The sequence below is a fragment of the Octopus bimaculoides genome, chromosome 23, assembly GCF_046866305.1.
Source record: "Octopus bimaculoides isolate indiv1 chromosome 23, ASM4686630v1, whole genome shotgun sequence".
Taxonomy (NCBI): Eukaryota; Metazoa; Mollusca; class Cephalopoda; order Octopoda; family Octopodidae; genus Octopus; species Octopus bimaculoides.
The window spans coordinates 20,382,572-20,409,390 of NC_142950.1; the positions used below are offsets into that span (position 1 = coordinate 20,382,572).

General features: G+C 36.4%; 1 protein-coding gene across 1 annotated transcript in view; it reads right to left on the minus strand.

Annotated features, from left to right (window-relative positions):
* The window catches only part of LOC106879044 (multiple PDZ domain protein), an 862,020-nt gene that overhangs the window by 489,761 nt on the left and 345,440 nt on the right, over nt 1-26,819 (minus strand). The window contains exon 5 of the mRNA XM_089340722.1: nt 23,581-23,769. Within this exon, the coding sequence (XP_089196848.1) occupies nt 23,581-23,769 (189 nt within the window). The remainder of the gene's footprint in view (nt 1-23,580; nt 23,770-26,819) is intronic.

Below are 26,819 nucleotides of genomic sequence, written 5' to 3' on the forward strand. Positions count from 1 at the left end.
TGTGTGTGTGTGTGTGTGTGTTTATACAGACACACACATATGTGTTCATATCCATGTTTATGTTTACTTGTGTAAATCAGTCAAACTATTCTCTTTATGTCAAAATTCATAATTTAGTCATTCAATAAAATAAGTACCAGGTTGAAATAAATATGAGGAGTAGACATGATCAATTAAAATCCCTTGAAAGCAACACCCCCAGCATCGCCACTGTCCATTACTGAAACCATGTGAAGAGTAACTTGAGTTAAACATTTAACTGGCAATACCATTCCAAGTTCAAATCTCATCAAAGTTAATTCTGTCTCATCTTTTGATAACAGTGCTAATGTACCTGCTGATATAATAAGCTAATTAGTCTTAATTAATTAAAATTACACCTGTGTTGAGGAGATTAATTCTGGTAAATAAAGGCAAGGGAGACAATCTCCAGGATTCTCATTGAGATGAATTAAAAACAGGATAATAGACTTGGAGCTGGGTGGAAGGATGAGAATCAGGGAATGAAAGACACCCTGTTATTATAATGCTTGGATAACAACACAGAACTCACTACATACAAAGTTTGTACTTATTTAACTAAAAATTACTAATTACTGTGCAAGAATGCTTCAGTTAGCAAAATAAAATCAATAGAGTTCTGTAAAAGACAAACAATTGTTTGCAGTGATACAATCTTCCCCACGTTCTACAGTGTCAGCCACAAATGTCAGCTCATACCCTCCTCCCGCATCGCAATAAGAAAACCTTCAACAGTCACTCATGGCAAATGGGTAGATGTGAAATGAGATCTAAATTATATTTGTGTGTTAAGGTTAAAGAAAAATAAATAACAATAAATAACTTGAAACAGGTTTAGAAAATAACTGCTCCTCCCTCTATATGTGCAATGTATCTGATACAATGTAATTTTCAACACTTGTTCTTTCAAGAAGACACTTTCAAAGCATATGATGATAAGTAGCATTCCCCACCCCCACCTGCTGGGTAATATATCATTTAGAAGATAAAATTATCATCGTTAAATCAAACCTATTTTCTAATAATGGCATGGTTTGATGGGTTTATAGTACTGCATGTCACCACTTCTCTTGTCACTAAGACTCAGCATTTCTGAAATCCAAATTTACCTTATCTTCTACTACCATGTGTTACTTTGTCTTCTTTCCAATACAGGCATACCTTCCCTATACACACACACACACATACACACACACACACATACACACACACACACACACATTACAGTAGTATTCTGTTCCTGAGTGTGTTAACATGGAGATCCAAACCATGAAATGCATCTTTTTTCTTGAAGTTCATACGACTCTCCACCCCACATTATATGATTTTTCAAGGGTGCAACATTTTCATAAAAAAGGGAATGTTTATAAAGCATTATTTCACAGAGTAAAATATTGTACTACCAGCATAGTAACCTCTCTTACATATAAGGGGTACTTTTAGTGCTGAGCCACTCTCTTGGCTTCACCGGTACCCTACTTTCTATATATCCAATAAATATATAGCTGTCATGCTTGACTTATTTCAGTCATGGGACTGTGGCTATGCCTCTGCAAAAACTAATAATAAGACTGGGAGAGTGCCTAGTCAGCACTGAGTTTGCTCAGCAACAATAATAAATCAGCGTTACAACCAAAAGCTTTAGACATGGACAGGAATATATCCAGCAGAGAGCTGCTACATTTTATCTATATCATTAACTTATTCCTTTTCTCAGCAAAGATGTCCCTGTCCCACCCCCAGTTTCATAGACACTTGCAATTTGCCCTTGGTGCTAAAGATTTTCTCCACCTCTAGGGTATGTGATCACGCAACCTGCTAAAAAATAGCAGTCAAATGTGCCTCAATTCCACAATACTAGAACATATTAGACAATGCAGTTCTGGATGTTGTATATCTAGAAAAAGAATAAGGTGATCACGACTGAAACATCTTTGATCAGAGACCAGTTAGATCAGGATGACCTGCAGTTAGACAGCAATATTTGAATGAGGAAAGAGAATGTCATCCTCCTCTTTTAACATCCATCTTCCAAGCTGGCAGGGTTGGACAGTTCAACAGGATCCAATGAATTACAGGACTGCATTGAGCTCTAATATCTGCTTTGGCATGGTTTCCATGACTGGATGTACTTCCTAATACCAATCACTTTACAAAGTAGTAGAGAGAGGTGACTTTGTACCAGGTGTTGAGAAGCAAAAGTACGACATAGGTATAAGCATAGGTGTCTTGCTATAGAGAAGATACACGGCTACCTTGCAGTATACAAGGGTGGGGGTAGCTGGAAAGAAAATAATGATGATAGTGACAAGGCGTCAGAGTGAACTCTCAAGGAGGTGAATATGAGAGAATACAAAGATTCGAGGTTAGGTGGATAAGTTCCCTTCCTGTACATTGTTCTATGCTCATGCACTTTTGGCTACTTTTATTGAGGAGTTGTAGTGCACCTGAGCACGGGATACAATAATTTCAATATTATTATTATTATTAGTGTGTGTAGGAGGAAAGTGACAGATAGTTAGAGATGGGTGTAAAGGTGAATGTAATGAATGGAAGGGTGGAGGTGTGGTTGATGGCAAATATCAGTATGGAGGTAGACAGACTAGGAAAAGCTCAGAAAGGAGGAGGTGAACTATTTGATCTGCTTCACATAACAATCAAACCTTCTTCAAATAACATCCTACAGGATAGTCATAGCTGGAAGAGCTTTGTTCATCTAAGGCCTCTATCAGTTAGGGATCACCATGTATGTTCACATGTATGCACAGGCCTTTGCAATTTCTTTTTTTCTTTTACAGTAGAAGACTAACAGTTGTTTCCTCTCTCCATACTATTAATATTTGTCTGAAGGAATGTCTACTGCTTTAAGCCTGATACAGTTTGGTTTCAGTGTCATCTGTCAGAAGACAAAGAATGGAACAGATACTGCAAGGCATTTGGTTTGATTCCTCTAATAATTCAGCCAATCCACTACCCTGGACTGGTACTTCATTTTATTGACCTTGAAAGGGTGAAAGGCAAAGTTGACCTCAGCAGAATTTGAGCACAGAGAGTTGGAAAAATACCATCAAGCTATCTGTCCAACACTGTAACAACTCTGCCAACTCACCATCCAGCTCAATCAATGATACGTCAGCTCAGTCAAGTTGATTTAAGGTTAAACAATAGATAAAAAGAGTGCTTCTGTACAGCTGCTTCATCTGGTCACTATAACAGTGAAATATGTCTCAAATAAAACATCTAACTGAAGTGTTTAAAATGAGATAACATGCATAAAGTCATAAAAATGTACAAATACTAAACTCGACAATAAAAAAATGTTATGACTGGATAAAACACTGATCAAATAGCTGTGTCTATTTGCCGACTATAGGTAAGCTCAAGCAGAACTGACAACGGCAACTCTATAAAAAAATTTTTAAAAATTGAAAGCTGCCTTTTCATTGGATCTTCAATGATGGCTTTGAAAAATTTTTTTTAATCTTTTCAAGTTATTTTCACAAGATATGAAGTGATTTGGAATAGCTTCACCAGTTATGGCTACATGGTTAAGGAGTTTGTTTCACAACCTTGTGCTTAGAGATTACATGGTACTATAGGACATCTTCAGTAAATGTCTTCTACCATAACCTTAAACTGACAAATTCTTCATCGGTGGAATTTGGTACACGGAAACTATGTACAAGACAGTATGATATGTATGTATATGTGAATTTGTGTGTGTGTGTGTGTGTGTGTGTGTGTGTGTGTGTGTGTGTGTGTGCGCGTGTGCCCATGTGTACGCATGCATGCCTGCCTTGGGCTTTCAAACCTTGGTGGAGTTGTAAAGGTGGTGTCATCACACACAGCTTGTCTTCAACATTTTTAGACCTGCCAGAACCTTTCCTTCTTCAGTTCTGAGAAGAGCTAGTTTCTTCCAGAAAGAGAGACAAACAGAAAAAGAAGAATCAACTCCAGTCCAAGGCTGGTACTTTATTTATCCTGAAAGGATGAAAGGCAATGATGACCTTGGCAAGATTTGAACTCAGAGTATAGAGAACCAGAATGAATACCACAATGCAGTGTATCTAATGCTCTAACTACTTTGCCAATTTACTAATATAATTATAAATTGTGTGTGTGCCAGTGCATGAATACACACACACACAAACAAATAAGCACATAAACTTAAAATTATATATTCTCAAAGTTGACATCAGATGGAAACAGTGACATATCCATCTATGCAAGTCAAACCACATTTTTGTTGTACACTGGAAAATTCTGGTTACACCAAAGTGCCTCTGAACAATTTAAGTCACCAAAGTTAGTACTTATGTTTGACTGGTTGAACTGATATTGTAAACAATGTATCATATAAGGATCACTTGACAAGAAGCAGCAGACAAATCACTTCAACATTGTTTTACCAGTCTAGTATCACATTAAGTAGACTTCACAATTCCAATAGTAAATAACTACAATGTAAATGGAAATTATTTTTATAATATCATATTAACCTGAAATTACACATTTACAAATGGTATTCACTTAAAGTAGAGGGAAGTTGCAGAAGAGGGAGACATGGCATGAAGTATTGAAGGCTGATTTCAAAATGCTGAACCTTACAAAGGACATGACGGAGGACCAAGATAGGTAGTGCATTGCTGTACTCAAGAAGACCCACCCACCACAACAGAGTTGAGATCCTAAAACCAAGGTACCACGTAAAAGGTATTGATGTGGGTGCTAGCTCCAAGTAAAAAGTACTCAGTACACTCCGTGAAGTGGTTGGCATTAGGAAAGGTATCCACCCATAGAAACCAAGCTAAAACAGACAATGCTAAACCAAGCTAAAACAGCCCCTGGCCTTGCCAGTTCCTATGAAGCTCTCCTACCTATACAAGCATTAAATAGTGATGATGATGATGATGATGATGATGATGGCTTAGCTGATATTTATAGCAGGTTGAGCAACCACATAGTTATATCATTCACATAGAGTGAATGATATAACTGTATCTCACATCAAGAATATGACTATTTAACATAAATGAGAGTATGGCAGTCTTCTTGAAAGATATTGTGAAATTAAAGATATCAGAAAACACCATAAATATATTGCCATGGCACCTCGGGCAAGTGTCTTCTATAAACCCAGGTTGACAAAAATCTTGTGAGTGGATCTTATAGATGGAAACTGAAAGAAGCCTGTCATATATGTGTGTGTGTGCGTTTGTAATTCAGTATGGATTTGCCCCCACTACCACCACCACATGACAACTGGTATTGGTTTACAGTTCTATATTTAAGAGATTGGTTTAAGATATTGGTTTGTTTACGTCCTTGTAGCTTAACAGTTAGACAAAAGAGACCCAATGGAAAAATTACCAGACTTATTGGGGTCAAACTGTTCAACTAAACCCTTCAAGGCAGTGCCCCAGAGTAGCCACAGCCCAATGACTTAGTTCTAGGTCAGCTTTGATCTCACCGACCTCTAATTAAGGGTTATCCAATACTGACTATCTTATCTTTTATTATTATCTTTTTTAGATCTGAGTCTATAATGTTGTCCAATGTATTTTACTTTATTCAAGATTATAAGATGTGATATGAGAACAATCTGGCTGCTATTTCTAGCAAGTTGAGTGATACCAAAGGCATTCAAACCACTAGTTATATATAAATTAAGAAACACTGACGTATAAAAATTCTGTGAATAATAATTATAAGCTTTAAGCTTACTGTGTATTGGCTATAGAAAACAGTCTAATATTGGGACATATAAACCCTTGACTGAAAATAATGGGTGTGCATATATATATATATATATATATATATATATATATATATATATATATATATATGAATGTATGTATTGGTGTCAGTTATTGAGAAAAAGAGTTGGGTGTGTATGTTAGTTTGCAACGTGACTTAGTTTTTTTTTCCCCCTCACACAAGAACTAAATCACATTGCAAACAGCAACTTCATATTCAACTACAGTTCTTCGTAGCAGATTTAAGTCCCTCTCCAATTTCACATGACATTCTTGCTAATTTAAATTTCGCTGGCTTAAAAGAGAATTCCAAAGAACTACTTTATTTACAAGCTATGAAATAGATTAATCATGAAAATTGTCGCTTCAATATGGAAGGTTTTCAAGTGCAGGGAAACAGAAAACACCCTTTGCTTTTTAATATAATACAACGGGTTGCTATGGGAGGAGAGAGAGATGGGTGAATGGATAAAAGTCTCTGGAAAATTCCTTTTCCTTTATTCCTAGATTGAGGAAATGGGTTAGGGTAGAATAACAAAAGTGATCCCTTTTCATTCTATGTGAAGGCAGAGCAAGGTGGTATAAAGTGATCTGTATCCTAACTGACATTAACCACACTCTCAAGTGACACAGGAAATCAAAGAAATGAAGAAAACAAAAATTCAATAAAACTGAAGACAATTTTCTGCTTTGCTGTTCATATTAAAAGCCAAAATTGAAATTCTATGATTCTGCTGCTGCTACTGCTGTTGATTTTATTTTTCAAAGAAAAATCAAAAAGAAATTAGTTCTATCATTGTTTAAATTTTGCACCTCATCCAAGTGCGTGCGTGTGTGTGTGTGTGTGTGTGTGTGTGTGTGTGTGTGTGTGTGTGTGTGTGTGTGTGTGTGTGTGTGTGTGTGTGTGTCGCTCTCTCTCTCTCTCTCTCTCTCTCTCTCTCTCTCTCTCTCTCTCTCTCTCTCTCTCTGAATATATATATATAGTTTGTCTTCAGAAATGACAGTGAAAACCAGAGTGAAATGTGGGTGTGTGCATGCTCGAAGAATATTTAATGTGATACTCAGAGTAACTACAGAGGGAAGTCTCATCTTGAAATAAATGAATGAACTCCCTTTTGAATTTTAACTGAACATTCAAATCACAATCACAAGACAGCAATTTTGATTTGCAGACCAGAAGCGCATTGTGTGTTCTTCAGCAAAACACCTCATTTCATGTTGCTTCAGTCCACCCAGCAGTAAATGGGTTACCCCGCAATGGACTGGTACTCTGTTCATGGGGAATGTTGATCTTCCCACTTGGCCAGTGGGATGGCCTCATTCAAAAGCTACAACAATGCAAGGAGGAGCATTGTGACTTGATGCATATAACAACATCCCATAGACTGGTCGATATAGTGAGACACATCTAAGAATCCATATTAGCCACTGTCATGAGCAGTGTCTTAGGTAACTGTCTCAAATGGATTTATAATACTATAAACTTTGATTTATATATATATATATATATATAAATATATATACACACACACACATGTATATATATGTATGTGTGTGTATGTATGCGTATACACACACACACATATATGCATATCACATACACACACATACACCAGCTGTTCTAACATTAACACCTCCAATGACACTGCACATTTCTCATGGACAACACCGTTGGCATGGCGAGGCCAAGTATAATCTGCTGGATGGGTAATATTTGTGTGCCTGAACAAATGGTTCATAAAGGAGCTGAGAGAGGGAGAAAAACTATAAAATGCATCAGATGTAGAGCAGTAGAGAGAAGACTGAACTGGTACAGACAGACATGTGATGTATAAGGAGGATAATGATTGGGTAAAGAAGGGCAAACAGTCAAGTGGAAGGAGCATGTGGGAAGGATAAGATCTAGGAAGACATGGGAAGTATTGTTGAAGGTTCACCTCAGGAAGCTGAATCTAACAAATAATAATAATAACCGTTTCTACTATAGGCACAAGGCCCAAAATTTAGGGGAGGGATATAGTCAATATCATCAACCCCAGTGTTTCACTGGTACTTAATTTATCACCCGCAAAAGGATGAAAGGCAAAGTCAACCTTGGAAGAATTTGAACTCAAAGCATAGCAACAGATGAAATACCGCTAAGCATTTTGTCCAGCATGCTAATGATTCTGCCAATTTGCTGCCTTAATAATAATAATTGTCATCATTTAATGTCCAGGCAATGATAAAGGACTGCAATTTTTTGGTGAGATATTGTGTTGGAGGTAACCCATCTAATCTATGCAAGCATTAGAAAAACAGAAATGAAGAGGATGATGACGATGGTGGTCATGATGATGCTGCTGTTAATGATGACGATATACAATAAACAGACAGCCATCAAGTCAAATTTTGACTCTTTGTAAGTTTGTGAAACATCCAAAAGGTTTTCTTGGGACATTTACAAAGATGGTTTGTCATCATTGCTTTTCTCTGGAACTCTATCTAGATGGGGGAAATTAAACTTTGGCTTTTTCAAAGAGCTTCTACACTGTTTCTGATTACTAAATTCTACCTATAAAGCATTGGTCAACCTGGAGCTATAAAGAACAAGAAACAGACCTGAGATGGTGCACAGCAGGATCAAAACCAGAATCACTTGGTAGTAAAATAAACTTCTGAAGGACAGAGTCATGTCCATACATCACACACACACACACACACACACACACACACACACACAACTTCTAAACTACTTCTTCCTCTTCTTTTAACACCTTTCTTCCATTTTGGGATGGGTAAGCTGGTTTGACAAAATTTGAAAGGTTGGAGAACAGCATTGTACTCCAATATCTACTTCAGTATGGTTTCTATAGCTGGATGCCATCCCTACCTTTCTAATAAATGCCAACTACTTTACTCTCTCCCTCCCTCTCTCTCTCTCTCTCTCTCTCTATATATATATATATATATATATATATATATATATATATATATATATATATACAGCAATTCTTCGATAAGATAAGTTGTGTTTTTTTATTTTAAGAAATATTGTTAAATGTTTTTCGATTATTCATTTATTTATTGTTAAAACAATAGATATTTAGTATAAGTTAAAATACATACATTGATTTTTTTTATTATTATTTTTATTTTAGACCTGACGAATGACTATATTTTTGAATAGATTTAACTGTAGATCGATTTGATTATTAATGAACTATTAATTGAATTGGTTTTAGTAGTTATCTATTTCAAAATATAATCACGAAACGTGCGTAGTCATTTTATACCATTTACTAGTTATTCTTTTTGTATTTTATTGATTTTTTGAATAAGGTTTTTGTGATAAATTTATTTTCTGGAGGGTGTGAGTTTAATTCTTCTTTGTTGAATTATTTAATAGTGGTCTTTCTTTAAATTATATATATATATATATATGCTGGAAAAATCTGCTCCTCTAAATGGATACCTTACCCGTGGTTTTGTGGCATGAAGTGAAACAGGCTATACTGTCCACTCAAGAAAACACATAGTAAATGATCCAGAAGCACTTGGGTAAACTGAGTTCTCAACTGGCTCCATTTGCCAAAAGGTTTGCAAGGCACCAGCAGACCTCAAGAGAAACATTCATGTCCATAGAGCATGATTAACGTTTTATTTTACTGAACCATCATTTGTTGTTCATGACAAGAGACTCCATCATGTATATATATATATATATATATATATATATATATATATATATATATATATATATATATATGTATATATATATACACAGTAATCCCTTACCATATCGCGGTTTCTTATTTACACTTATGTCGATTCCTCTGTGGTATTGTTTTGCATTTATAATCAAATAAATATAAAGAAATTATAAAAGTAATTCAAAAAACATACACTACAGTACTGTTTCTATTTTATGGATTTTCATCTATTGTGGGTGGAGTTTGGTACGTATCACCCACAATAGTTGAGAGATTACTGTGTGTATATATATAGGGAGGGGTACTGCAGAGACAGACTGTCTAAGTTGCATGTTTTAAGCTGGGTGGAATCAATTCTTCTCTCAATCTGAACACAGTTGATATCCTCAAGAGAGAAAGCACGCATGGGTGTGTGTGTTGTGTGTGTGTGTGTGTGTGTGTGTGTGTGTGTGTGTGTGTGTGTGCAAGAGAGAGGGAGAGAGAGAGAGAGAGAGAGAGAGAGAGAGAGAGAGAGAACCCTAGCATTTGACTGGTACTTCACTGATCTTCACATCCCTATCCCTGATAGGATGAAAAGCAAGGGTGACCTTGGCAGGATTTGAACTTAGAATATAAGCAACTAGAACAAATACAACAAACCTATATTACACTTTAATGCTTCTTCAGGGACCATAGACACACGCACACACTTTGTGCACACACACATGCACACTCATACATATATAATTATTTTTACATATTTATAATACCAACAAATACACACATATCTATTCCCATAAAAATAGTGTTTGATGATTATCAAAATTATTCATCGAGAAAGGATATTTACTTTGAAGTGTATATTCCTTGACAGCTCTAGCTCATGAATATAAAGATTGTTATTTAGTTATTTATTTATTTTGTAATATGTGCATGCATCTTGTATATGTATAAATATTTTATAAAATGGTATATACAATTATTTCCTGATATATGTATATTTTTATATAGCCTTTCTCTCTCTCTCTTTCTCTCTCTATGTATGTGTGTGTGTGTGTGTGTGCACACGTGCTGACGCACACACACACACATACATATATATCAAATCTACGAAATCTCATTGATGACTCAATAGAGAAACACTGCTCAGAAATTCCTTTGTATGCTGTTTTGAATCCTATCAACCTATCAATAAATATCCTATGAGAAACCAAGTCTGTGGTGGGAAGAATGCTAAAGGCCTGATCTAAATTCCTCCGAATTCCTGTGTTTTACTTCTGTCCCACTGAATTAGAGCCCTGCCACAAGAGTCAACTGAGTTGCCTTTCAACCTTCCATATTGTCAAAAAAAGTAACATTTATCATCTCTAAGTTCTTCTTGTTTAATCACCAGAACAGATCTGATCATACTCACCTATGACTAGATTTCTTGTCATGACCAAATGTTGGAGCTTGTAAGTGATCACTTGTTCTATTAGAAATAGGAACTAAACCACCCTCAAATTGCATCCTGCTCTCTTAGGAAAAAATAATAACTAGATGTTATTGTTGTTGTTTGTCTCCATGTCAACCCTACCTCAGTGATGGGTGGGAGAGGTGTGGACAACAGCAGAAAGAGACATGGCACTTTTCTTTTGACCACTTCTATACTGAGTTAAACAAGGATACAAAGAAAAATAAGGCTCTAAGTGTGTCGTTGTATTGCATGTCAATGTGTATGTATGTCTGTGTTGTGTGTGTGTGTATGTTTATGAATGTGCACACACCTGTATTGTGTGTCTATGGGAGGAGCATGTTCTTTTAGTACTTTTAACCATTGAACTCTGGCCATGCTGGGGCTCTACCTTCATGAGGATATATATATATAGATCCTTGTTGGCACCACCGAAAAGCAACATGAAAGCACCATGTAAAAAGCACCCAGTGCTCATCGTAAATTGGTTAGCATTAGGAAGAGCATCCAGCTGAAGAAATCATGCCAAAACAGATGATTGGGGCATGGTGCAGCCCTCTGACTTACCAGTTCCTGTTAAGCCATTCAACCCATGCCAGAATGGAAAACAGGTGTTAAATGATGATGACGATCAATTACATTAACCCCCAACACATGTTTCAGTTACTGTTTGTTGAACAGCTAAGTTACAAGACATAAAAAAATAAACCATAATCACAACGCCAGTCAACTAGTATAGACATAAACACTGATACACATCAACATTATTTGTTTTTCCATGCTAGCATGGGTTAAATGAATGCCCTGGATACCCTTCCTGCCACTAACACTTACCAGTTGTTCAAGTGAGGGATCTCTTATTTCATATGTCTTGGAAGGTATGAAGTTAGTGAATGAACTGCAGACAGTGAAAATGACAACAATATAACTGCTTGTAACTGAACAATTTCAAGGGAAGTGCAAATATAGGGAAATTCACACACATGATTAGATAATTCTCTCTCTCTATCTCTATCTCTCTCTCTCTCTCTGTATGTATGTATGTATGTATGCATATTCTTTTACTTTTTACTTGTTTCAGTCATTTGACTGTGGCCATGCTGGAGCACTGCCTTAAAGAGTTCTATTGGTATCTTTTGCCAAACTGTTAAATTATAGGGACAGGAAGACTAACAGTGACACACACACACACACACACACATATATATACATATTTGAATTTCCATCGATCAAAATCCACTCACAAGGGTTTGGTCGGTCTGAGGCTATATCACAAGACACTTGCCCAAGGTGCTACGCAGTGGGACTGAACCGGGAACCATGAAGTTGGGAAGCTAGCTTCTTACCACACAGCCACATCCGCACCTATCACCACCATCATCATTCTTTAACGTCCGACGGGGGAATGGCAAACCAGATGGCTACATCAGACTCCAATCTGATCTGGCAGAGTTTCTACAGTTCGATGGCCTTCCTAATGCCAACCACTTCGAGAGTGTAGTGGGTGCTTTTTACGTATATATATAAATCATCATTGTCATCATCATTTAATGTCCACTTTCTATGCTGACATGGGTTGGATGGTTTAATTGAAGCTGGCAAACCAGAGGACTGTGCCAAGTATGCTTTGATCTGCTTTCTATGGTTGGATGCCCTTACACACTACACAAGCACATGCATGCACACACACACACACAATGGGCTTCTTTCAGTGTCCATCTACCAAATTCACTGACAAAGTTTCAGTCAGCCAAGGACTATAGAAGACATTTGCTCAAGGTGTCACAAGGTGAGGCTGAACCCAAAACCACATGGTTGGGTAAAGTACTTAATACTTTAGTAGAGTATAATAGTGTATGAACAGTTTTCTTCTCCGTCGGGACTAACAACAGGCTGGGCAAGATTTAGAGTAACAGGCCAAAGGAGCAACCTAAATCAACTCTGTGTGTGTGTGTGTGTGTGTGTGTCTTCACACACATGTACACAATGGGTACTTGCACAGATGAGTTTTCCCCACAAAAGGCACTGACCACCCCAACGCTGTCACAGGAGACACTTGCTCAATGTGCCACACAGTGAGTTGGCACCTGGAACCAGGTGATTATGAAGTGAACTAATTACCCACACAGCCATCCTTCTGGTAACGGTTGAACTCTTTATGGTAAATATGTATCTACATTTTCTAATTTTTTTTAGCAGACTATTTTGTGTAGATACACAAAGCCAATTCCACAGTAAGTAAAGTGTATTCAACCTAAGGCAGCTCCTCAGTCCTCAATCTTTTATTCACATCATGTTGCTTTGTGTATCTGCATAATCACTTTATATATTCATTTATTTGAAATATCTAAACACACGTGTGTCTGGGTGTGCATATGGAATGGTGGTACATATGTGTACACAATATATATATTGTAAGGTTGGAATTATTGGATATTTGCCAATACAACAAACCCAGCCAACTCATGTCAACACTGAAAAGCAAACATTAATATATAACAATAGTAATGTATGCATGCATAAGCATATTATAAATGAATATAATTCATATATGATATCTATGTAAATGTATATAGGCTTGTGTAGTATATACATATACATAACAATACATGTGCGCGCGCGCGCGTGTGTGTGTGTGTGTGTGTGTAATCAATATCTGAGGGCTTAGTAAGTGTAAATGTCTTAAAAGCCTACTTCCCAATCACGGGGGCCCAGGTTTGTTACTATGACACAGCACCCAAGGAAAGTGTCCCATACTACATCTCTGGATCAATCCAAGCCTTGTGAGTGAAATTGGACAGGCAGAAACTATGGAAGCCCATCAGATAAACTATATCTGTAATTTAAAAAGCCAATCTTGTCACACACAAATTTACAATGATTTTTACTTGAGGGTTATATTAAATACACCAGCATCTGTACCCTGTAGTATTTGTTTTCTGTGTTCTGTGTTCAAATCCTGTTGAGGTCAACTTTGCTTTCTTTCCAGTGTTGATAAAATATATCATCATCATTATTTAACGTTCATTTTCCATGCAGGCATGGGTTGGACGGTTTGACTGAAAACTGGTAAGCTGGGGAGCTGTACCAGTTCCAATCTGATTTGGCATGATTTCTACAGGTGGATGCCCTTTCCGATGCCAACCACTCTGAAAGTATAGTGGGTGCTTTTTATGAGCCAGTTACAAAACACTGCTATTGGCCACAATTACAATCTCACTTGGCTTGACAGGTCTTCTCAAGCACAGCATATCACCCAATGTCTGAAGGGTGCTTTTTGCATGTCACCAGCATGAGTACTAGTTACAGGACACTGGCATTGGCCATGACCGCAATTTCACTTGGCTTCATGGATCTTCTTCTCAAGCACAGCATATTGCCAAAGGTCTCAGTCATTTGCCATTGCCTCCATGAGGCCCAACATTCAAAGATCATACTACATCACTTTGTCCCATGTCTTCCTGGGTCTACCTCTTCCACAAGTTCCCTCCACATTTAGAGATCATCCATACACATTACATGGCCATACTAGTGCAATCATCTCTCTTGTGCACCACATTGGATGCTTCTTAGGTACAACTTTTCTCTCATGAAGCTTACAGTCTATTGTACATGCACACTGATTGTACATCCAGTGAAACATACTAGCTTCATTTCTTTCAAGCTTTTACATGTCCTTGGCAGTCACAGCCCATGTTTCACTGCCATGTAACAGGGCTGTTCACACACAGGCATCATACAATCTGCTTTTCACTCTGAAAGAGAGGCCCTTTGTTACTAACAGAGGTAAGGGCTCTCTGAACTGTGCCCAGCCTATTCTTATTCTAACAGCTATGCTCTCGGAGCATCTACCTTCGCTACTGACTTGGTCACTTCGGTAATGAACGCTATCAACTACTTTTAGTTTTCCCCCCTGGCATTTGATGCAGTCTATTTTCTGTACATCTTTAGTGTTAATTGTACCTGTGCACCTTCCACACACAATAACTATTTTCCCTGTTAACCTTCCTCTGATATGCTGCACTTCTCATGTGTCCATAGCTTATACTGGATGCATCTTATGGAGTTACTATGCCTTTTCTACAAATCGAGCAGGGCCATCTAATTTACCCCATCAAATACTGGGGTAAATTTAATTGACTGTTCTCTTCCACTAAAATAAGCCATGTTCCTATGTGAGAAATCATTACTATTTACTGATATTTTAAAACTAGTATCCTTATTTAGGTTGTTATATTTGCAATATTTCAATCATTGTTTCTATTAGCCTTCTTCAGAGAACAATGGCTGAAACATAGTGAAACAAGCATGATGAGGACACTGGTTTGAATATAAGAGTGTTTAATAATGAAAATTCCAAATCTCAGAAATTCAGACAATATATGTACCCACTGTCAGTCACTTACCCTATCTTGAACTTACTGCTTCACTAAAGTGATGTCTAGTAGCTGACTTTCTAGAAGCCCACAAGATTATCTACCATCTTTCCAACAAAAACTGTGGCCACTTTTTTCCAAAACCTCTACCACATGCAATAAATTCCTGAAATTCCTCAACACTACTCCTGACATGCTCTTGCACACTTTCTTTCCTCTTTTACTGTTCACTTTACGGTCTTTTTGTGTTTCATTCTGTAAAGGTGCATGTACTTTTCGCTTTCATTCTTGTCTTTCTTTACTTGACTTCACTTGACCTAACAGAATATCCAAGATGGGACAACTACTAAGACAGAGAGGGCTGCACCAGTACTAGGGTTGTACTGACTTTCAGTTGAGCAGACTGGAGCAACATGAAATGAAGTGTCTTGCTCAAGGATTCAATGTAAAGTCCAGTCCAGAAATCGAACCCAAAACCTTATAATGATGAGTCCATCAACCTAACCATGAGGCCAACCTATAATTACAAGGATTAACCTTCTTACACAGTGTCACAAGATTTTACATTCATGATTACAACTATATGTGTGGAATACTCAGCCACTTATAATTCAATGAACTTGAAGTTCTATTGATCAAACACCTGAAATACTCAAACTGGCAACAGATGCCTTTAAAAATCAATATATACACATATATGTATGTACATACACATGTAAGCTGAATCGAAACACCTTCCCCTGTATGCTACACCAACAACGCAATTATCAAAAAACATGAGAATCCAGAAAAGAAACTAAAATTATTACAAAATATTTATCAGTTGCTTTCATTAAATTTTTTTAAATAATTAATTAAAAATATTAAAATATTAAAATAAAAGCAACATTTTAAAGATAAAAACTGAGAAGTAATGAATAATTCACAGGTATTTATCAATTAATTATCAGATTAAGTGTTTTCAATTATAAGGATCAGAGTTGGCAGAGTTGACAGGTGTTGGACTACAAGGTGGACAATGGATAATTCATACCCTGCTGATAGCCAAGACACATGGTTCATGTTGTCTTAACCCATCAGTTATAAGTATTTTGTTACTTTTTAATTAGTAGGGTTTGATTTGAGGGAGATTTGGTTGCACTTTCTAGCAGACCAAATGAAAGGTCTCCTCTTTCTTTGGTACCATAACCCTCACTTCCAGGATACCAGTTGAAATATGTGTTATCTTTCAATCCCCATGTGAGAAATATCGACCTGACTTCCTAATAAAGACCAGACAAGGTGAGGAAGAGGCGAGTAGAAGTAGCTATATGTGCTGTGTGCATGTTTGCATGCATAAGTGAGTATGTATGCATACATGCAGAACAGTGGTGCACTGCAATGGGGTATCTCAGTGCACCATGGATTTTTAAAAATATATAATCTAAAACTTTAGAAAATCCATACTAACGCTTGAGAGTTTTGAAAAAACAGTTAGTTATGATTTTGTTAAGCAGGAATATAATTAATAAAATATGGTAATAAATAGTTTATATATATCTTTTTAATTTCCAACTTTTAAAATGTGTTTTTCTTTTTTTTTTGTCCTGCTTCCCATACAAAGTGCACCAGTAATTTTTAGTTTTCAATGCAATATTTTGTTTGATCTCAGATGCATCTGGAAATCTAAAATATTGAGAAGCAGATGTTCCTGACAAGCATTACTTTAACATACGCATGACTAACATGTACAACTATAGAAAATTAAATATAAAATGTTTCATGTTGCACTAGGTCCAAAGCAAATGTAAGCGACAGAAAGGGATATTTATAGCACAATGTGCAACAAATCACTAATACTAATAATGCCCGGATGCAGTACCAGGCAGTGGCTCTCATGGTTTCTGATCCCAACTGATTGGAAGTGTTGTCATGTAAACGTTTAAAAACATGGTATAAAAGAGGGGCTACAGCAAATATTCTGCTCAAAACCACAGATTGGCTTGTTAGTTCCTTGAGCCTATCAGTGGCTGACGATATGTGCATCTCTGATCACAAGCAGAAGTATTGGGGGAGCATCATAGCCATGTGTTGAAAGGAATTCTTTGGGGCTTGAATAATTCACCACTGGAAACATGGGTGTTTCGTTCAACATCCTTAAACAAGCCTTAACTGGGGACCTTTTGAGCAGGGTGAGCTACTCAACCATTAGAAAATTCTAACTGGGCCCCACTTGCAAGGTCATGTGCTGCTTATCTTGATATAAAATTAACCTGTCACACACATATAGTTGTGTGCCTGGTATACCCTTATCAGATGAGTAGTCATAATGGTTATATTGGGTTTCATATATTTGTACCCCAGTGTCACTTTGATGGCATGCGATGCTCTCTCACTCAATAATGATAATAATAATAATAATAATAATAATAATAATAATATAATCTCAAGGCATGAAATTTAATGGAGGTGGGAGCAGTCAACTAAATTTACCCAAATATTTAACTGCTACTTTAGATTAATTTGTCAGTTGCTTAACTTTAATCAGTTGAGCACATTCCTTGGTGGCTGATGATATGTGCATCATTGATCACAAGTAGGAGAGCATCATCACCAGATGTTAAGAGGAATTCTTTGGGATTTGAATAATTCACCCTTGGAAACATGGGTGTTTTGTTCATCATCCTTAAACAACCCTTATTCAGAGACCTTTAGAATGAAATAGGCTACTCAACCTGAAAAAAATTCTGCACCATTTATCTTGATATGAGACCACCATGTCATGCACATACGGTTGTGGTGTATGTGCCTGGTGAACCCTTATCTGACAGGTCGTCCTGTTAGTATATTGGGTTTATATATTTGTACCCCAGTGTCACTTTGATGGTGTGTACTACTCTCTCACTCATGTGCCTAGAAAACCTTTATCAGATGGATAGTCATGTTGGGTATATTAGATTTCATATATTTGTACCCAAGCAACAGTTTGCCACTCTCTCACTCAATAATAATAATGGTTTCAAATTTTGGGCACAAGGTCAGCATTTCCGGGGGGGGGGGGTCAGTTACATCGACCCCCAGTGCTCAACTGGTACTTAATTTATTAACCCCAAAAGGATGAAAGTTGACCTCAGTGGAATTTGAATTCAGAATGTAAAGACAAATGAAATGCTGCTAAGCATTTTGTCTGGCATGCTAACAAAATGATTCTGCCAGCTTGCTACCTTACTATATAATAATAGGGTTGGACAATTTGACTGAGGACTGGTGAATCAGATGGCTAAATCAGATTGGAGCCTGGTGTAGCCATCTGGTTCACCAGTCCTCAGTCAAATCGTCCAACCTATGCTAGCATGGAAAGCGGACGTTAAACGATGATGATGATGATGATAATAATGATGATAATAATTATAATAGTAGTTTCTTTTATTGGACACAAGGACCCAAGACACTTGGGAGAGTACAAAAGTGAGAAACAATAAAAAGAAACTACAAATGTGTTGAGAGAGTTACATTGAGTAAAAGGGTGAGATTGACAACAGCAACTGCCTTGCTTTGTGCCCTTAACTCCTTGGAGTTGTATGGGCACTGTTGTCCTATGCAGTATGTTTCGGGCATTCTTTTCCAAGTCTGAACACAACTAATTTCTTACACACACACACATGCACAGAGGCACAGAGAGACAGAGAATTCCACCCCAGTACAGGATTGGTGTTTTATTGACCCTGAGAGGATGGAAGGCAAGATGGACCTTAGCAGGATTTGAACTCAGAGTGCAGAAAGTGTGAAGTAATCTGATGCCTTAATAACCACACCATCTGGCTGCCTACGTCAATAACTACAACAATATAGACACATTAAAAAAAAAAAAGATTTAAAAAAAGCAATATAAAAGAATAAAAAAGCTAATTCCCCCAAATGGGGCAGCCGTAGATGACCTAAGAGAAGAGCCTTCTCCCGGTTCTTGTCCCAAACCTACAGCCATATAGTCAGAGTAGCACTATTTAGCTATATCTATTTCATCACTCTTACTCATATTTCATAAAATTTATTGGAGTACAGCATTTCCTCCTCTACTCTTACATTCCTCAAGTGGTACTTGAAGAAATTTATGAAGGTTTCACCTGAAACACAAAACTCTCTCCTCAAACCTTTCAACTACATCTACTACATAAACTTCTTTTACCATAACCACTCTGAAATGTAAACTACCTGCTCTTCTTTGACAAAGGTGAAGGGTTGGTAGATTCAGTTGACAGCCAGATCAATCTCGCATGACAGCTGTTCAACATAAACCCACCAATTAACAATGCACTTAACAAGTGCACTGGATGGAATTGTCACACTCTATACATCACAGACAGGTTTGGTAGCTGGCAGTTCTATTATGACCATACCTGTAGAGTCTATCTTGACCAAACTAAGTTTTCCTTTAGCACTACCAAGCCAAAGACTCTTAGTAATTTTTTATACTTTCTGACCAGACATCCTCATCCTCATCACTACCAGATCATTACTGCTTAAACCTTCCACTAACACTCAACAAAATGCAAGGGTTGATAGTTTTCACGCCACACTGACCAATAATGCTGTCCAACATTAACTGAATAAAGATTTACAGCAACAATAATGGCTTCTCTCACTCAACTGTTGTTCTCCAATTGAAAGGTACATGTTTAGAGTAGTTCCATTCAACCAAATCATTCTTGCCAGTTACCTACTTTCTGACTAATTCACTGGAAAAGAGCACATTCCACTCCACCCTCACTTTTCTTTTCAAGTGAAAGGTGTCTACTCTCAGTCTTTCAGGCTCACCAACCACACAACTTCTTTCACCATTGCAATGAGACAGAGAGATGCTGACCTGCCTTGTTATGGGTGATCCTCATGATCTATGGCTGATTGTCAGATTTGTTTTACACATGACAACAGCTATTCGACATAACTCCACAAGTCAGTAATGCATGGTAACTGAATGCATACATGCAGCATGGTATTGTCACACAGTATGCATCTCAGACAGTCCTGTCTGATGTCATTTTTGTACCTGTAGAGTGTATCTCAAACTGCAGATGCCCTCTGCAGCATTGCAGACCAAGGATATCTGGAAGTTATCTATAATAGTCCCCAACCTAAAAATATTCTGGAATAGACCAGCTAATTCATTCTTGTCAATACCTAAAATTTCCTTAATATTTTCTAACAACTGCACACAGTTAGATATCTTGAGGGGAGGGGAAAAGTCAATTAGTTTAATCCCACTGTTTTCTTGTTACTTATTTAATCAACCCCAGGAGGTTGAAAAACAAAAATCAACCTTATTAAGATTTGAAATTACAACATCAATAGCTGTAATTAAATAAATGCCGCAAGGTATTTTGTTTGATGCTCTAATGATTCTATCAATAGCCATAACATCCACTCTCAAGTTAGTAGGACCTGGTAGCATGTACCATGGTTTTATTAATTTGTTTTTAGGTACCTATGTAATCATGAGCAAATATAGAGAATCTCTCAGTCCTTACACCCTTAATTCAGCAGAACATTGAATATATGACAGTTGGAGGGAGAGAGGCCTAAACTAGCATTCAGCTGGTACTCATTTTCAGCTGCGTTGACTGGAACAATGTGAAATAAAGTACATAGCACAATAGTAAAAGCTGTCACATGGTCCATGAATTGAACTCACAATCTTAAGATTGCGAGCCCAACATGCTAACCAATCGGCCCAAACCTCAACAAAATAAAACAGAGCTATCTTAAGGCATGGGGCACACTGGATATTGCCTGGGGCTGATACAAGACTAGGGCCCAATTCTGATCTATGTATGTCGTGACTTGCTGTTATTAAATAAAAACTATAGGGTCAAGTGCATTGATATGCTATGCAGGAAGGCAAGAGGCAGAATGTTGCTAGGACAACTTTGTATACAAATAGATGTCTAAGACTCTTAAAAAGACAGTGGTGCATAAGAATGCACCTGGTGATGCAGTTGAAGTTTGCAAGTATAAATAACACAGATGTGAATGCATGATTGAGAAGTGATGATGGAAATATTTTTGGAACATAATATTTTTCCTGCTTTACTTATGGAAAAGAAAATGAGAATCGAATCGATCAACTATCATCTAAAGTAAATTTAGCAGCAACGTTAGTTCACAAGAAACCAGTATTATTCTTTTTATTTAAAAAAAAATATCAATTTAAGCTTTAAAGTAGAATTGCAATTAAATTTTGTTTCCAACAAAATTCTGTAAAACAAATAATAAAAAAATAATTTTGTTTTGCGGGTATGCAAAAAAAGGTAAGAAAATTTACAACTTATGTTTACAAATTATATGAAGACAATAATTAAAATAATATATTTCACTAAGTTAATTTAAATTTCTAATTATATATACATACCTACAAGCATACCTAAATACATACATATATATACATATGTATAGATCTACCTATGTACATATATATATATATATATATATATATATATATATATATATATATATATATACACATACACAGGTGCAGCTGTGGGTAAGAAGCTTGCTCCCCAACTACAAGGTTCCAGGTTCAGTCCCACTGCATGGCACTTTGGGCAAGTGTCTTCTACTATAGCCTTGGGCTGACCAAAGACTTGTGAGTGGATTTGGTAGGTGGAAACTGAAAGAAACTTGTTGTGTGTGTGTTCCCCCACCATCGCTTGACAACCACTGTTGGTGTGTTTACATCCCTGTAACCTAGCAGTTTGGCAAAAGAGACCATTAGAATAAGTACTAGGATTACAAAGAATAAATCCTGGGGTTGATTTGTTCAACTAGAAGGAGGTGCACCATTATGGCTGCAGGCAAATGACTGAAACTAGTAAAAGACAAAACGGGTACATATTTTATATATATATATATATATATTCTTTTACTTGTTTCATTCATTTGACTGGGGCCACGCTGGAGCACCACCTTAAAGGGTGTTAGTGGAAGAAATCGCCCCCAGGAATTATTCTTCATTAATCTAGTACTTATTCTATTGGTCTCTTTCATCAAACTCCTAAGTTACGGGACATAAACACAGGGGGGGGGGGCAAACACGGGGGGGGGGGGACAAACACAGACACACAAAAATATACATATATATACGACGGGCTTCTTCCAGTTTCCCCTACCAAATCCACTCACAAGGCTTTGGTTGGCTGAGGCTATAGTAGAAGATAGTTGCCCAAGGTGCTATGCAGTGGGACTGAACCTGGAACCCATGTCGTTGGGAAGCAAGCTTTTTACCACACAGTCACACTTGCATATATATATATATATATATATATATATATATATATTTATATACACATACATACACACACCATTTTATGACAGATTCTATGTGGTCTATCAATCTGCTAAAATTATAGTCAAATTTCATTCAAACAACACCCTACAGTCTTAAAAAAGAACAGACACATTGCACGTGTAGAAAAAAATAGGACAATCTCAGCAAAAATACCTTTGATCATAAATCTACCCAATCAGGGCTAACCATGGGCTGAATAACAACAATAACAACAACACTGTATATTATTCTATAGTACAGTTTAGATTTCAAAACATCCAATGTTTCTACATCAGCAATTTAATGGATTTGGAAATCAAACACCAGCACACACACTTTCGATACCACTTGAATATTCTCAAATTAGTCATTAATAGCCTCTATAAGTACGCCTGCATATATATATAGAAATATATATATATATATACACACACACACACACACACACACACACGCGTGTGTCCTATAACTAGGTTACATATTAATGTGTATAAGTAAAATATATATATACATATATATATATATATTTGTATATATATTTTTTTATATATATATATATGCACACGCCCATGCATACACACAGGCACACACACAAACAAACATACACATGCAAATACAAATAGTTACACGTAAGTGTTAATCACAAATAACAGAAGTTTGTACCACACGCATGACACATCACACACATTACATTCACATGCTTGTATGTGAATCATTGACTGGAGTCTACTTCTAACATAAACACATGGATAGAAGAAAGAAAAATATTCAAGTTCTTGTTGGAAATAGAAATGAAGATGAAAATATTTTTATAATACACACACAAAAATACCTAAACCCCCCACCAGACACACACAAACAGACAAACACAAAACACACACACAACTTTGCCTTCATCTAACAGAAAGCAGAAGTAAAAAAACGTGGTTTGTTAAGCAATGAAAGGGCAGATGGAAGAAAGGAAGAAAAAGAAATGGAAGTGGAAAGACTCCCATTTACATACCGGCTCTACCCTAGAAATGGGTCTGGATTTTCTTGGGCGACCCCTATTCTCTGGTTTCATGAAATACATTGATGCAACAAACAATCCACATATTGCATCATGATAGGATCGGCTGAGTGGTAAATCCATCATCGTAATTCGGTTGTAAAACCATTTTTTTGTTTTTTTTTTTGAAGGGGTGGATACTTTTCAGGGTGGGGGAAGAGGAATGGAAGGTGGTGTTTTTGTTTCTGTCTTATTTGTTTGTTTGTTTGTTTGTTTGTTTGTTTTGAAGCAGGTTGTTGTGGTTTGGAGATATTTTTGTGTTATTTCATTATTTCTTCCATATTTGCAGGAATATAAACACTTTCCAAACGGTTCCACGCTGATTAGATATTTGGTTAGGTAGGTAGTTAGTTCGTTAGATAGTTATTTACTTCTAAATTACAATACCTGAACAACAACACCATCACCAACAATAACAAACAACACCATCAACAATAACAATGATGAGAATAGTAGCAGCGGAAGAAATAGTAGTAGTAATAACAGCAACAACAACAGGGATAATGTTGACAACAATAACAACAATGATTTTATAGAAATTCCAATTAACCCTTTTTACTGACTGTGTTTTGGGAGATTGATTTTTTTTTTTTTGTTATAGTTGTTTGATTTCTTTTTGTTTGTTTTTAGTGATAGTGCTAGCAGTTGTTTTTGTTTTTGCCTCCCCTCTCTATTGTTCTCAGTCTGTCTTTCTTTCTTACATAGTCATACACTGAAGCTGAGAATTAAATAATGCGGCATGTTCCAAACATCCCAGCAGAACGGAATCACTTTTCTGCTCGCTAGAAACAAAATAGACGAACAGCGAGGACCAAAATATCGGGAAGTTTAGTCGAGGCAAATAGAGCGAGGAAAATAAAAATAAAATATGATAATATATAAAGATGTCTTCTTTTTTTTTTTTCTGTTAAAGACTAACAAAAATAAATATCACACATGCATGCAATAAAAATACCAGCTATATCAATTTGAGTCTCAAAAAATGATAATTGATATTATTAATAATAATGAAAGAAATAAAAAGAAAATGAATTTCTATGTTGGGTGGGGGTAAGACTGAGGAATTATGATGGAAAGATTTGATTTAGGAAATAACTTGTAATCTTTGTTGGTCTACAATTTCTTCTCCAGGCTAAAATATGCATGTCAACTTGACTAGAACTGGCATCCATCATCAAACTCATATCTGTCAGTCACACTGGGCTCTGCAAGATGATGCCGTGGAAATGGTCCTCAATGAAGGTGGTGGTGGTGGAGGTGGTGGTGGTGGTGGCAGTGGCAGTGATGGCAGCAGTGATGGTGGAATGGAATGGAATGGAATTAGTAGAATGTGCATGTGTGTGCAAAAAAGGGAGCAAAGAAAAGAAGGTGATGAAGTGCATACCCTAAAAGCAAAATAAACACCGACCAAATGGAAACCTCATCGAATTATCAATTGCTCCACATATAACTATGCATGGGAGAATGGGATGAATGGAAATAGAATCGTCTAATTAACCAGGTTGTGTTTATTGTTAATTTTCATTCCTTCCCTAACCTCTAATATATATTTATTTATACATTTATTTATTTTTATCTAGTAAAGTTTAACATTGTTTCTTACACAAAAATTTTCAATTAAAAAGCAAAATTTTTTTTAAAGATTTAATTTATTTAAAAAATATTTTATACCTTTTTGTGTGTATATATCTTTTCTTAAATTAAACTACATTTCCTTTTGAAATTAAATCGGGTGTCATCAAGCTAAAATGAATGTGTACGGGAGAGGGATATAAGTGGGTAGATGAGTATGTGTTTGTGTGTGTATATATATATGTATATATATATATATATATATATATATATATATATATATATATATATATAAATAATCAATTAATCAATAGATAAATAATATCATGCTATTTAGATGTAATATAATATAAACAAAAAGCAAAAAAATCCAAAGAATATTTCAAATTTCTCAAATATTTAGACTCTGCAATTAATTTCCTTGAAACACTTCAATAATATTCATATGGAAAATTGATACAAAAAAAAACATAAGGAAGAAAAAAGGTAAAGTAATTTACAAAGAGAGAGAGGGAGGGAGAAATGGAGAAAGAAAGAAAAGCAAATTTTATTATTATTATTATTATTGCCAAAATAATTCCTTTCCCTGTTGGTCAGTTTTAAGACACAACATCAACAATCTGAGAAAGAAAGAAAAAAACAATCAATGCCAACTTTTGAAACAAAAGAAATTTGTTGGAACCACAGATTACCATAGAAATCTAGTCTCTCTCCCACCTCTCTACCTCTGTCTGTCTCTCTTTTCTCTAACTCTCTGTATCTCCTTCTCAACCTCCATTTCTTTATTTGAAACTGTATTCCACATGTGACGATGAATGAGTAAAGAATCAACTTAGTAATTTTACCATTAACAAATAGTGAACACTTAGATCAATAAAAGGGAGTGGAGAGAGAGAAATGTGGTGGAGGGGAAGTAACGTTTTAGCTGCTGATATAGGCGACAGTCGCAGCAGCAGCAGCAACCCTTTTTTGTCTTCTTCTTCTTCTTATTATTATTATTATTATTATTCAAACTGTACTGTGACGCTACCACAACAAGCTGTGCAAGAAAAGGCATGGCAGAGAAAAGAAAAGAAGGGAGAAGGAACAGGGAGAGAAAAGGAGAGAAAGGAGGAAAAGGAATCAAGAGGAAAAGAGAGAGTATAAGATAATGGAGAGGAAGAGCAATTTTTGTTTTTGTAGCTGGAAGATTGGAGATGGGGAGAATGGAACAGAGCATTGGAAAGTTTTGAACAAGCAATTGCTTCTGACTGTCTGTGTTTCTCTTTCTCTCTCCCTCTCTCGCCTCACCTTGTTATTGCGTTGATTGATAACACCAATGTAGTGTTACTGTTGTTTTTTGACACTCTTGTGGAAGATGATTCTACCAGGAAACAATGGAGAGAGAGAGAGAGAGATGGAAATACTAGCAGAATGAGAAAGAGACAGAGAGGGGAGAGAGAAATTAGAAATGGTGATGGGGGAGAAAGAAATGAAAGAAAAGGTAAAAGATATTGAGAGGAATGAAGAAAAGTGTATTTGTGAGTGTGAGTACGAGAAATGCATGTGAGTGAGCACATGTGAGTGTGGATGTGTGTGTGTGTGTGTGAGCTTGTGTGCATGAGTGTAACAGTGAGTATATC